This window comes from Tachysurus vachellii, chromosome 14 (genome assembly GCF_030014155.1).
Source record: "Tachysurus vachellii isolate PV-2020 chromosome 14, HZAU_Pvac_v1, whole genome shotgun sequence".
Classification (NCBI taxonomy): domain Eukaryota; kingdom Metazoa; phylum Chordata; class Actinopteri; order Siluriformes; family Bagridae; genus Tachysurus; species Tachysurus vachellii.
This window is the reverse complement of record NC_083473.1, coordinates 3465598-3478587: the sequence shown is the minus strand read 5'-3', so window position 1 is coordinate 3478587 and position 12990 is coordinate 3465598. Positions and strand designations below refer to the sequence as shown.

Here is a 12990-nt window from a genome sequence, read left to right as displayed (position 1 = left end):
AGTGTGTGTGTGTGTGTGTGTGTGTGTGTGTGTGTGTGTGTGTGTGTGTGTGTGCGCGTGCGTGTGTGTGTGCATGTGTGCGTGTGTGTTTTGTAAGACTACCTTGGAATGTTCTTAATTTGCATATAGTCAGAGGTTTTGCCCTGCAATCATTGGAGAGGGCTACAGTACACTGTGATCCTGTACTTCTATGAAATAGATAATTATATGGTTGGAGTTTAAAACTGTGTAAAACCTCAGGGCTTCTATCTGAAGCTAAACTAATCTTCCTCTTATTACTTTTTATTCCAGGTTACTTTTAAACACAGAAAGGAAAATGATTTCTGGTTGAAAAACAGTGTAGTGTTCTTTCCCTCTGAGCACAAAATAAATAAATTGTGTCTGCTGGACTCTCGTCTGACTCATCTGGTTTGAGACCAGATTAGTTGTGTCGACGATATCAGCTTCAGCTTAAATGAAAGAATAAAGTCAATGGTATGTTGATCATTTTAGGTCATTTTTAGTCATTGGTATGTTTTGGAGCTGATGCTGTGAGAGATGAAGTCGATTAATTTCTCAGAATAACATCCAGTTTGTTCTCACAAGAAGTGTGAACTACAGGCGTGTTACTGTCATTGTAATACCTGAAAGTGAAGCCAAATGTTCAGGGGTTGTGGCAGTAATCAGGGTTACACCTAGACAAACAAGATCAAAGCTGGATGGACATGATGGAAAATCTGAATGGAGTTTCCATGTTCTGAAGGGAAAAAAAATAATTTAATTGGATTATAGGCAAGCAAATTAAATACTTAAGAATCGTTGGCTAAAAAGGTGTGTCACCTAAAGTCAATCATAATCCTATAATAATTAGAATAACTCCTTTCGCACGCTATGGGACGCAAATATGCAAATGCATACAGCAGAAACAAACAGCTCTGATTACTGTGATCAAATGCCAGAGATGTAAATTCAAATTCAAGTTTATTTGTATAGCGCCTTTTACAATTGACATCGTCTCAAAGCAACTTTACAGAACATAAACACAGGACAAAGGTTATTATAAAGAATAATATAAAGATTAATAGAATACAAAACTCAAGATTAATATTAGATAGATTTAAATGTGCTTGTATTTATCCGCAATGAGCAAGTGTGAGGTGACTCAGGTGACTGTGGGGAGGAAAAACTCCCTTGAATGGTAAAGGAAGAAACCTCGAGAGGAACCAGACTCAATGGTGAACCTCATCCTCATATGGGTAACACTGGAGGGTGTGATTATAAATATACAGTCTGATAAATGTTGTATTGATGAGGAGATTGTTGTCCTCAAAGACCACATGGAGTTGGTGTCTCCTCTTTAGTATCACAGAGTCTAACTGGAGCTGGAACATCTCTAGATGCCTCAGATTCCTCACAGAATCGGCCTCATCTCACTGGAGGTCCAAAATCTTCATTGCACGGAAGACAATCGGAGTTGGTACAATTTCTGGATGCCTCGGGATGGGTGGAAAGAGAGAAGCAGTTTACAGTAATATCTGCATTTTTTTTCTCATCATAATGAGACACTTATCTTTTTAATAACATGTTTTCTTGAAATAAACATGAACAATTTGTCTATTTCGTGAAATGCGCCATTTTTCTAGTAATAAAGAAATTCTGAAATTTTGTTGTAAATAATAGTGATCAATAAGACTGATTGGCATTTTAAACTATTGTAGTAGCGCAACCAGTCCGCTAGACGTCAGTAATATCGCTTTATAGTTGGATGGTAGCAGCTTCAATGCGGTGAAAGAAGAACTATAACGGCGCAGTAGCAGACGCGCCCTCTGCCGGTCGCGGAGTGTAATGTCATTTGATCCGCAATGTCTTTGAGGACTCTGCCTTTACTCATTATAAATATGGGTGGAGAAATGCTTTATATTTTGGACCAGAGACTCCGAGCTCAGAATGAAACTGATGATAAAATACAGAAAGGTAATTAGTGTTAGTTTCCCCAAAAAAAATCCCCTCTCACTAGTGTTTTAGAGAACCCACCCGCAGTCAGATGGATTGGTTCCTCCCTATTTTCCTTTCGTCATGAAAAACCTTATATTTTCTCTTTTTTCACAGTTAAATACTCATTTATTTAGATATAATGAATAATACTAGTCTAACTACGTCTTTAAAAAAGTAAAAAGCTTGGGAAATATCCATGAATAATGAAACCAGATTGCAGAGTAAACGTCTTTATCTTTGGTGTGTTCACCTCCAGCAAATGTGCGCAGGATGATTGAGAACGGCTGTAATTATGACGTCACTAAATATTAACGTCACTGAAACCAAAAAACAGACACAGCACCTAATACGTGACACTTTATAATCAAAATATTAAAAAGGAAGAATGTACCCATGGTGATCCCATTCTTGATACCATTTAGCAAATAACGAACTTAATAATAAAGCTAATTTTAACAACAATCCAAAGAAAACATCATCCGGTTTACTGATGTCAGATATACGACCTGATTAAATGCATATAGAGACACAACAAAATAAATAAATAAAACCGCGGAGACGGTTAGTGTCTGTGGTGAAAAGCCCTAACAGCTACTACCGACTGGAGCGACATGACAATCCAACATAAATAGGTTTTGAACCAAAGGCGTGTGTCTAAACTGTACACAGTGATCAGTAGACTGTTCATTTCATACATTACGGGTTATTATATGTTTTATTAAACTAAAAACAACCACAAATGACAAACTACAATAAATACAAGTGACCTGACAGTGTGTTAAGTGTGTAAATCCCACCCTCACAAATGCCAGAATTAACACTGCAAATCCAGCACAAGAATTGACATGTCGCTAGCTAAAGTTAGCCTCCTTTCTGAAAAAAAATCATCTTATTCTTGATCTACTAAATGACAGCGGTTGAGCTGATAGATTGTCTTTACCAACTGCTAATTGAGTCTCCGGCTTCCTTTTAAATTCAGCAAATGTTAAGATTCCTTAATTAGCTTATTGTTGTGTTGTTATTTTTTCTTTAAAATGATTTGTCTATTTGGTAGAAAACCTAGTCAGTTAAAGCTAACCCAGTGAGTGAAAGATAAACTAGTCTGTTAAAGCTAAACCAGTGAGTGAAAGATAAACTAGTCTGTTAAAGCTAACCCAGTGAGTGAAAGATAAACTAGTCAGTTAAAGCTAACCCAGTGAGTGAAAGATAAACTAGTCTGTTAAAGCTAACCTAGTGAGTGAAAGCTAACCCAGTGAATGAAAGCTAACCTAGGCTGTTAAAGCTAACCTAGTGAGTGAAAGCTAAAGTACTCTATAAAGCTAACCCAGTGAGTGAAAGCTAAAGTAGTCTGTTAAAGCTAACCCAGTGAGTAAAAGCTAACCTAGGCTGTTAAAGCTAACCCTGTGAGTGAAATCAAACCTAGTGAGTGAAAGCTAACCTAGTCTGTTAAAGCTAAAGTGAATGAAATGCTGCACTGAATATATTTCCCAATATGAAACCAAAGTAAACACCTCCTTACCCGTTTTCTGGCCTTTGTTTAAACTGTATGAAAGCTGTTGTGGTATTACAGTAAATGTATATTGACTCCACAGGATGGTAAAAATCCCAAATTTATATGTAAAAAAAATTGTTTGCAGGTTGGTCCGAGGCTGACAGAAAACGAGGTAATCTCGTCATCCCTCCATTCAGTTCCAGACCTCCTTAAATCTGACCTCCAGAGAAGCTTTTGCTAAAAAAATATATATTGTATTAGAACATGCTCACTGTTGTTAGAGCTGCTGGTGTTGAGAACAATTTAATACCTAATATATTTTCCCTCTGTTCTACATTAATATCTAGAGGCTAAGTCTTTTAGCTCATGTTGTTTCCCTCACTATTTTGAAGTGCACTGAGTTACTGATAGTCTCAAGTGTATATGCTAAACGATTGGATGTTTGGTGTGTTGTACTGATGATCTGATTCTGTCAGCTTTGGTGTTTCTTTTCTACTTCTTGGTCTGCAGTGATGTATGATATAGTGGGTGTGATGTTCAGTAAATCATTTATGGAGGAGTTGATGCAGCCACAGGACACATACTCACACCAAGCTCTGCGCTACCTGCTAACACGCCTGGCTCACACCTCCATCATGAGGCTCAACTCCACCAGCATGGACAGGGTAGGGAGGATGATAGTGAAAGGGACTAAGTAGGGTGCACAGGGAGTGTGGCTAGGGAGGGTTCAGTGTATAACAAGGTACGTTACACGGGAATTAAAACAATCCTGAAATAATCACATTCCTTCTGTCAAGTTTTTATAGGTTTTTCATTTTGTTGTTTAGTCATTGTTTTTTTTGTGGTAATTTTTTTCAGAAATACATACTTCTGATTATATATATATATATATAAATTCACAGCCATATTGGCGTGTTCTAGGGCTAACCTGTTTAATAACTTTATTTTCAGCCTTATGAAGTTGAATCACAGTGTGTAGAATTACAGGATCACAGTGTGCACAGTGTGTTCAGAGTCTAATATCTACACATATTATATAAATCCATGTCCATGCTGCTCGTCTGCAGCTGTATGACCTGATGACGATGGCGTTTAAGTACCAGATCGCTCTTTGTCCTCGACCTCGAGACATACTGCTCATCTCCTTCAACCACATGGACGGGGTTCGTGAGCTGGTTAAAGACAATCCCCGCCTTGTTAACCTCATCAACGAGGCACAGCGTCTCATCGTAGAGGTATGACCGTTAGAACATTACACTTCTCTTTCAGGATGGTGTCACATTTTCTGTTAGTTTGTTCTAATTGTGAACACACTCAGGTGTGGAGCAGAACAACCTTCAGTCTGAAGCTGAACCGAAGTTCAAACTGATTTCATCACTATGTTGCACAGTTGTTACATTGAAATGCAATCAGTGCAATGAGGAAAAAAGAAGAAAGAATCTCTTTCTCTTTTGTTTTTATTAAAAGGTCCGACCTGTGTCTTTATCATTTCTCGATTTAAGTTATCGAGCTAACTGTAGAACTGTTAATTAAATTTGCTGCCTGATGTTTTTTCATTTTGTTTCAGATGTTTACTTCTTTATCAGACGGTGAGTTTCAGCTCATGCGACAGACTCTCCTCGCTTTCTTTCAGGACGTGCACATCAGGGTGAGGTTTATTATATAGAAATTATTTAAAACATTAGAAAATGGTCAAGAGCTCACTGTTTAAACTTGTTCGTTATTTCTGAGTTGATGAACAGAATATCCATGAAGCAAAACACAACCGCATTGTCTTTGAGGGTGTGCAAACTTTTGCACTCACAGAATCTCACTCAGGGTCGATTTGGACAGACAGAGCTTTGTCATTGCCAGAACGTCTACAGTATGTTGAAATGACTGGATCCATCACACAGCTGCGATATTCCTTTTTCCAGGTGTCGATTTACATGAAGGAGAATCTCCAGAACGCAGATGGGAGTTTTGTGATGCCGACATCGGGGCCTGTGCCTCACGGAAATGAAGTTCCGGGATTAATCAGGTAGCCTGTGCTTTAGTATCCAGACAGATCATTTTCTACAAATGCAGTATTTGTATAAATTAAGAGAATTTTCTAGAACGTTTATTACGAGGCAAAATCCAGTCCAACCACAGAGCCGATATGGTGTTAAATCATCCCACTGGTTTGTTCACTACACAGGAGATTCGGAGAGACACACAGTGAAGAATCTCTTATAGGAAGTATAAATACACTTGAAACACAGGTTGACCAATCAGATTTAGAGAAGCAGATATAACCGTGATATATCCAGATATTATTCTAGTCTTCCGTGCTTCCTCCCGGCCTCCATCTCTCCCTCCCTTCCTGTCTTTCTTTCTTCCTTAGGTATTTTAACAGCCGAGGTAGGGTGGTGGGGAGGCGTGAGTTTGTGAGCGGAGGAAGTTACACCGGCCCCGTGAGAGAACCTTCATTCGACTTGTCTGGAGACCGAGTGACACGCCTGGGCACTAACATGTATATAACACCACACAGAGGCGCATTCAACCATCCTGACAACATTATATCCAAACCACCAGCAAACCTAAACTTTCTAGAATGTTCTTGAATCAATTCTTGTCATGAGTCTTGAGTTTGTCTGAACCATTTACTTACACAGGTACGGTGTGAGCTCAGCTGAGGATACACACACTTCACAAAGCTCCACACACACCTGTAAAAGCGAGCAGGTGAAGTACGCCTTCCAGAAACAACAGCTTTATTTTATTTTATAGAAAGTTTTATGAACATATTAGGTGTGCGTGAGTGTTTGTGTGTTTGTGTGTGTGTTGAACAGGTCAGTGATGATCCTAACCCTTTGGCTAAAGTAGAGCTGAACCTTTTAGCCAAGCTGATGGGTCAGATAGAAGTTTGGGATTCAGTCGCTGCTGATGGAGGGATGAGAGTCAATTTGTTTCCTTCAGACCAGGAAGATGACAGCACGTGAGTGCACACCAACTCTGAGCTTTAAGACCAGAGATTTTTAGTTTACACTTGAGTAAGTTCCTGTGGTGTGTTGTATAGAAACAATACAGTCTGCTTTCATCTGTGTTCATTTACTTATCAGCCAGTCCTGAAGCGTGAATCATGTAACGTGTCATTACCATGGAGTACAAAGGATTTGTTCTAATTAACAACAATACTTCAAACAATCTTTAGTCTTTGTTATTCATTCTATTAATTTATTTATCTACTTTTTAAGGTTTTCCATACTACACATGTTCATTATTACTTTTATTATCATTGTTATTATTATGATTAGAGTTGCGTGTTTCTCTACAGAGGAAGGTTATCGGAGGCGGACAAGGCGTTCACTGTGGTGAACATCCAGGCGGTGAAGGTGAGTCATACACACGTCTCACATTTGCATATTCACTGTGTGTTTGTAATTCTTCAGCCTGAATGGGTGGAGTATGTATATTTAGTGCAGGCTCCTGGAACTCCTTCGCCTTGAGCTAAGACTGTTCCATCACCTGAAACCCAAAACAGGGCAAATTACTCAAAACACACTCAACTCAGACTTTCTGATCTCTGAACAGCGTTAATGTGTGGAGTTTATGAAACCTTCAGACTCTGAAGATCCTGTGGTCTTCTCTTCTCTTTTCTTCTCCTTTCTTTTCTTCTCTTCTCTTCTCTTCTCTTCACTTATCTTCTCATGCAGTGATTGTGTGTGTTCCCCCTCAGGCAGACACCGAGTTGTCTCGCATCGCCGCCGAGTTCACCAACCAAGACGAAGTTCAGAGACCCAGCGACAAAGGAGAAGATCTTCTGGCCATGATGGACGAACTCTGAAGCACAAAGACTATCTTACACAATTAACACATCCATTTCACGTGTGATCTTCTATTCTGATAAATGTGATTATGTGCAACGTTAAAGGCATTTCTAATCTTGAGTAAAGGGTAATAAATAAAATCATGTGTGACAATAACCGAGTCATTTATTTAAAAAAATAATAATAAATCTCACACGTGAACTGTGATGTTTCTGTTTAGATTGATTTCTTCCTCTTACATGTAGAGATGATGCATTATCACACTTTCATTGCTGAATCTTTAAGGCTTTTCACACTGAGCTTAACCCTTAGTTAAATTGGCTGTAAATCCCCTTGGATGTAGATCCCTTGGTCCACTTCAAGGGGTCTGGGTTTGGTTCTTTTAAAGAGTATGCAAGTGTGAAAACATCCTTATAGAATAATATGCTTTTTTTTCCAAATACACTACAGACATGACTTACATAATACTGTAGTTTTCACCCAAAAATATAATAAATATAATAAAGTATCAAGTCTCTTTTAATGTAAACATTTCCAGCATAAATACATTTAGTCAACTTTAGATCCAATTCCAAACCTTTCCCTTTGTTACACTTCTACCATTTGTATGTATGTTGCTATTATAAATTTATTATATTTAAATTAAACTAGTCTATAAAATTCATCTCCTAATTTTATAATCAGAGGTGTTGTTATGATGAATCAGGTTTAATAGCCAGAAATTAGTAAACAAGGACATTATTTATTTATTTATTTATTTATTTATTTATTAGTAAAATGCATAATATATTGAACACGTATTATTTCTATAAGGTATTTTTATTAAATTAAGCTATTAAACAAATAAATTGCTGGTTTTCTCCCGCTAGAGGGAGACAGTGAGCTTCATGAATAAATGACGTCACCATAAGACGGAAGTTGGGGGCGGAGCTACGGGTTTGTTGTGAAAAATGTTACAGCGGTTTAAAATAACAGCGAATCAGGTAAAGATCAAGCAACAGCCATTAAATGCATTTTGTATTCATTAACATTTAGTATAAGCGTATTGTGTAGATTAAGAATATAATAGAGTTACGGTTTGTTTGTTAAATATTTCTTCACGGTCGAATTTTTGGAAAAAACCCGCGTGCATCAGGGACGCGTTCCAATCCGATATATAGTGCACTAGGTAGGGTGCATCGTACCGTTACATTAGGGCTGTATGTGGTGCGCTTCTGTAGTGAGAAAAGACAATTTGGTTGCAGACCATGATGGTGAATAAGACCATGATGTTGCTAATCTCTTAGCAATAAGCTTGTGTTGCTTGTTAGCACGAAGCTAAACTGGTAGCAGTTAGCTTTAAAGTATAAGCCTTAAATATTGTTCCCTCATAAAGAATCATTAACATTTAAAGTAATAAGGCTGATTTTACTGTTTTATGACCTAACAAAATGTATGTAAATAAGATGCTATTAACTGTAGCAAGGAAAAAAAACAAAGTTTGTACCTTCTGGTTACTGATGGTTTTTATTTATTTTTATTTTTTATATATATTAAATAATTTTACTTATTTATTTTATTTTTTTAAATTAAATTATTATTTTTTTTTTTTTTTTTTTTTTTTTATTAAATTTATTTATTTATTTATTTATAATAAATTTTCTCCACAGTTTGAATAATTTTTTTTTTTTATTACAACACCATTAAGTAGAACCCTAATTATAAACTGCTGCCTGTGTGTTAGAGAGATTCCGGTCCTGTAGCAGGTAACTGATGGCGACTCAGTCGATCGCAGAGCGAACCATCTCTGAGAACAGCCTGGTGGTGCTACTGCAGGGTCTTCAGGGTCAGGTGACCACTGTGGAGCTGAGAGATGAGAGCAAGGCTCGGGGACGTGTCCTCAACGTGGACGCCTTCATGAACGTCCGTCTGGAGGACGTTGTGTACCGGGACAGACAAGGAAACGTTTCGGAGATGGCCGACATGTTCGTGACTGGCCGTAATGTTCGCTATGTCCACATTCCTGACCATGTGGACATCACAGAGACCATCAAGAAGCAGCTGGAGAAGATTCACAGAGTGCGCTGCTTCACTGAGAAAGGGAGGAAGGAGTTCAGCAATAAAAAAAAGTAAACCAGGAAGAATAATTCCTCGTAGAGGTTTTTGCTTTCAGGCTGCTGATAGTCAGTTCAGTGTTAAATCACAGACGTTTCTGTTGTTCCTGTGACACGTGACTGAAAAACGCTAACCTTTAACGACAGTGGTTGTGTATCAGCACGCGATTCATCTCATGTTTCCTGTAAGATTCAATCATGTTTCCTGTAAGAAGTTTTTTCTATTAAATGTTTATGTGCAAATACACACATTGTAGAAAATATATTTTTCTGGTTTTCTGAACAGATACACACACAAAACTACAATAAATCATACAATACTTAAGCTACATTTTCCAGTTTTATAATTTAATTATCAAGAGTGCAATCTTTGAATAGAAAAAAGGTTGTACTTAGTATTTATGATGTAAAGCTACTATTAAATATACAACCCTACACCAGGATCTTCTGTGTTTCCTGTTCAGTGAGGTTTCTGTATCAATCAATTCAGTATATAAATACACTTTAAATTTAAATGTGTCCCTAATGAGCGAGACAGAAGTGACAGTGGTGAGGAAAAACATTTTTATATAACTTGGAATGTGAGAAATCTTCTCCTAAAGCTAAATCTTACTGGAGCAAATATTTTTATAATATTTCATGAAACTTTTACAGAAGTTTATTATACACACTTTGAGCTTGAATGACAGAAAAGAGGCTACTGTGTTTCACAAAACCACAACAGAAGTTACAAATCATTTATTCATCTTCATCAAGTTTATTCTGTCACTGATTCGCTGTAGAACGTACAATATATTTTATAATAAAACGTTCCAGTTTAAATTTATAAATTTGAACAAAAACGTTCTGTCTGTTCAATCTTCAGTGAAGAATCAAACATTTAATATCAAGTGTACGAACTTTCTAGGAACGTTAATCTAATGAGTTTTTAGCCAGAAAAGGCATAGCATTAGTTTTTAATGTTAAGCAGCGAAGCAGTTAAAGCAAGAAGGTTTTTAGAACATTTTTATAAATGTTCTTTTTTTTATTTGTTACACCTGATATTGCAAGCTGTCGACTGTCCATCAGTCCATTCTCTAGTGTTTATCTTAAACAAGGACACGGAACCTGGGGTCTATCACAGGGGCACGAAGCAGGGTTACCCCAGAAGGGATGCCAACCAGGGGAGTTGCTAGGGTTGAAAGGGATGAGGGGCTTAGCCTTCAGAGACTATGACTCACCAACAGCTTCATTATTATTACCTCACCAAGTCTTCCAATGAATGAATGAATGAATGACAACTGTCCAATGGCCATATACTAACAACAGTGCCACCTGCTGACCAAAAGAGGTTCTGTTCTGTTAAACAGCTCGACACATAAGTGCGTATAGCGGAATAAATTAAGTGCTAACAGATAGACAGGTTTCTTGTACTGGTAAGTCTTGTACTTTATTTGTGGTGTGAGTTCAGTCTTCAAAAGACCAGGGGCTTATGACAGTACATGAGGGGCTTAAGCCTCAGAAGCCCCACCCTCGCAACCCCACTGGTGCTGACCCATCAAAGCATGTAATAACACATCTTTACACACTACAGACAATTTAGACAGACCAATCAGCCTATAAGGCATGTCTTTGAACTGGGGAGGAAACCAAAGAACCCGGAGGAAACCCCTAGAGCACGGGGGGAAAACATGCGAACTCCACAAACAGGGCATAGGCAGGACTCAAACACCCAACCCTGGAGGTGTGACGCAAACATGCCAAGCATTTAGCTTTGCAAAGTTACCTTAAATGAAGCTGAACCCTACAATTGATGGCTCCTGAAAGATTCACCCTCTGAACAAAACTATTTTATGTACGTTTAATCTTGAGTAAATTTTGTTTCTAGGCATGTGAGCTAACATTTTCCAAATGTTACAATTCTCTAAGGAACATTGACATCTGCCACGATATCTAGTTGTTTTGAAAACATTTTTGTCCAACGTTCATGTAATGTTTCAGTGAGCAACGTTCTACTAACATCATAGAAGCTAAGTTTTATTGCAGCAGATGTTTTTTAAATGTTGCAGGAACATTATTTATATATCTGTTGGCTCCTTTACTGAAAGTTCTAGTAACGTTTTCTGTCAGATTATAAGACCTTTCCCACAGATGGTGGTGAGTGATGTGAACTCGATGCCCATCTGTTGTTCATTAGCCACTGAAACACAGCATTAAGTCTACAAACACACTCGGTTTACACTCAGTTATGAAGATGAAGAGGTTCTTTGTTTTTATTTCTCTTCTCCTCTGCTGTTGTCTGTATCTGAGGTTTCAGAGTTAAAAGCGGTTCTTTGTAAATGAGTATTTTTGTTGCCGGAGCTGTTGAGGCAGAACTGATGGTTAATCACCACATAATAACAATGTTCGAGTTCCTGTTCACACTCATAGCCACTAAAAACAACACTATTTCAAGCAACAGGAACAATAAAAGAAAAACTCTCAAACCACACTGAAGGGATTAAATATAGAGAGAATTTAGTTACTTTAGTTACTCTCTGAAAATATGACGGCTGTAAAGCTTGATTTTATTGTACAATAACCTTCAGCCAGATACAACATTTATTAGAACTATATATGATGTCTATTGACTTGACATAAATTTAACATAGATTGAGTTGGTATGCGAGTCCCAGAAAACCCAACATGTTGGAAAGTCTCAGAAGTGTCTATGGACATGGAACTGTACTTAAATGCCATTTTGTTAAATGTCATTGTCATTTTAATTTGATCATTTATTCATCTATAGACAGTAATCATTAGAGCTGTATAGATAATTTGTCCCGCCGCTTAATCTCATTTAACCATACACCTGGCCATGCCCCTTAGCTCACCAAATCTACACACCTGGCCACTCCCCTTAACCCTCCAAATCTACACACCTGGCCACGCCCCTTAGCTCACCAAATCTACACACCTGGCCACTCCCCTTAACCCTCCAAATCTACACACCTGGCCACTCCCCTTAACCCTCCAAATCTACACACCTGGCCATGCCCTTTAGATCACCAAATCTACACACCTGGCCACTCCCCTTAACCCTCCAGATCTACACACCTGGACACTAGCCTTAACTCTTAACTCTTAGCTCTTAACTGTACTATGCTATACTAAGTCAAAGTTTCAGTCAAAAACTGTGTAATCATGTCTAATCCACTAAAATTTTGATATTTTGTAAAATATTATGAGAAAGTTATTTCTGCAACAAATTATGTTTTATACACATGCATATATTTTTAAACAATAGAAAAAAAGTATGACGATTCTATCAGAAAAATCTTTTATTATTATCATTTTGTGCTGAATAGAATTCAAGAATAAAATGATCCTGCTAACTTCATCTAATTCTAATTCTGATGGAAGTTAATGGTTCAGGACACAGACCAGCTTTGTTCCAGTATGCCCTGCTCCAGCTGGAGTCCCATGTACCACCACAACAAAGAAAAATGGGTACGATCAGAAGGTCATCCTGTGATCTTTTTTAATGCTTATTACTAATGCTAGAGCAGGTTTTATGGCATCAGTCCCACATTTAGTGTGTGTTTGTGTGTGCGTGTGTGTGCGTGTGTGTGTGTCTGTGTGTTTTTGTGTGTGTGTGTTTGTGTAGAATATAATTTTATAA

The 12990-nt window shown here is 37.7% G+C and overlaps 2 protein-coding genes across 2 annotated transcripts; both read left to right on the top strand.

The window, feature by feature from the left end:
* Positions 1–1801: 1801 nt before the first annotated feature.
* On the top strand, positions 1802–7409 carry oscp1a (organic solute carrier partner 1a). The gene is made up of 11 exons (XM_060886872.1): positions 1802–1953; positions 3612–3638; positions 3977–4131; positions 4534–4701; positions 5034–5114; positions 5383–5486; positions 5832–5960; positions 6103–6172; positions 6280–6425; positions 6765–6822; positions 7167–7409. Exons 1-11 carry the CDS (start codon positions 1842–1844, stop codon positions 7272–7274), a joined length of 1158 nt encoding a protein of 385 aa, XP_060742855.1. The 5' UTR covers positions 1802–1841; the 3' UTR covers positions 7275–7409.
* A 748-nt stretch (positions 7410–8157) lies between these two features.
* On the top strand, positions 8158–9597 carry lsm10 (LSM10, U7 small nuclear RNA associated). The gene is made up of 2 exons (XM_060886795.1): positions 8158–8240; positions 8981–9597. The coding sequence occupies exon 2, from the start codon at positions 9010–9012 to the stop codon at positions 9367–9369; it is 360 nt and encodes a 119-aa protein (XP_060742778.1). The 5' UTR covers positions 8158–8240; positions 8981–9009; the 3' UTR covers positions 9370–9597.
* Positions 9598–12990: the final 3393 nt, after the last annotated feature.

What these genes read in the sequence shown, in the direction of transcription:
- oscp1a (XM_060886872.1), top strand. Translation starts at nt 1,842, where the DNA reads ATGTCTTTGAGGACTCTGCCTTTACTCATTATAAATATGGGTGGAGAA. An exon ending in TGATGATAAAATACAGAAAG is followed by an intron (nt 1,954 to 3,611) that starts GTAATTAGTGTT and finishes AATTGTTTGCAG; the next exon opens with GTTGGTCCGAGGCTGACAGA. An exon ending in GAAGTTCCGGGATTAATCAG is followed by an intron (nt 5,487 to 5,831) that starts GTAGCCTGTGCT and finishes TTTCTTCCTTAG; the next exon opens with GTATTTTAACAGCCGAGGTA.
- lsm10 (XM_060886795.1), top strand. Translation starts at nt 9,010, where the DNA reads ATGGCGACTCAGTCGATCGCAGAGCGAACCATCTCTGAGAACAGCCTG.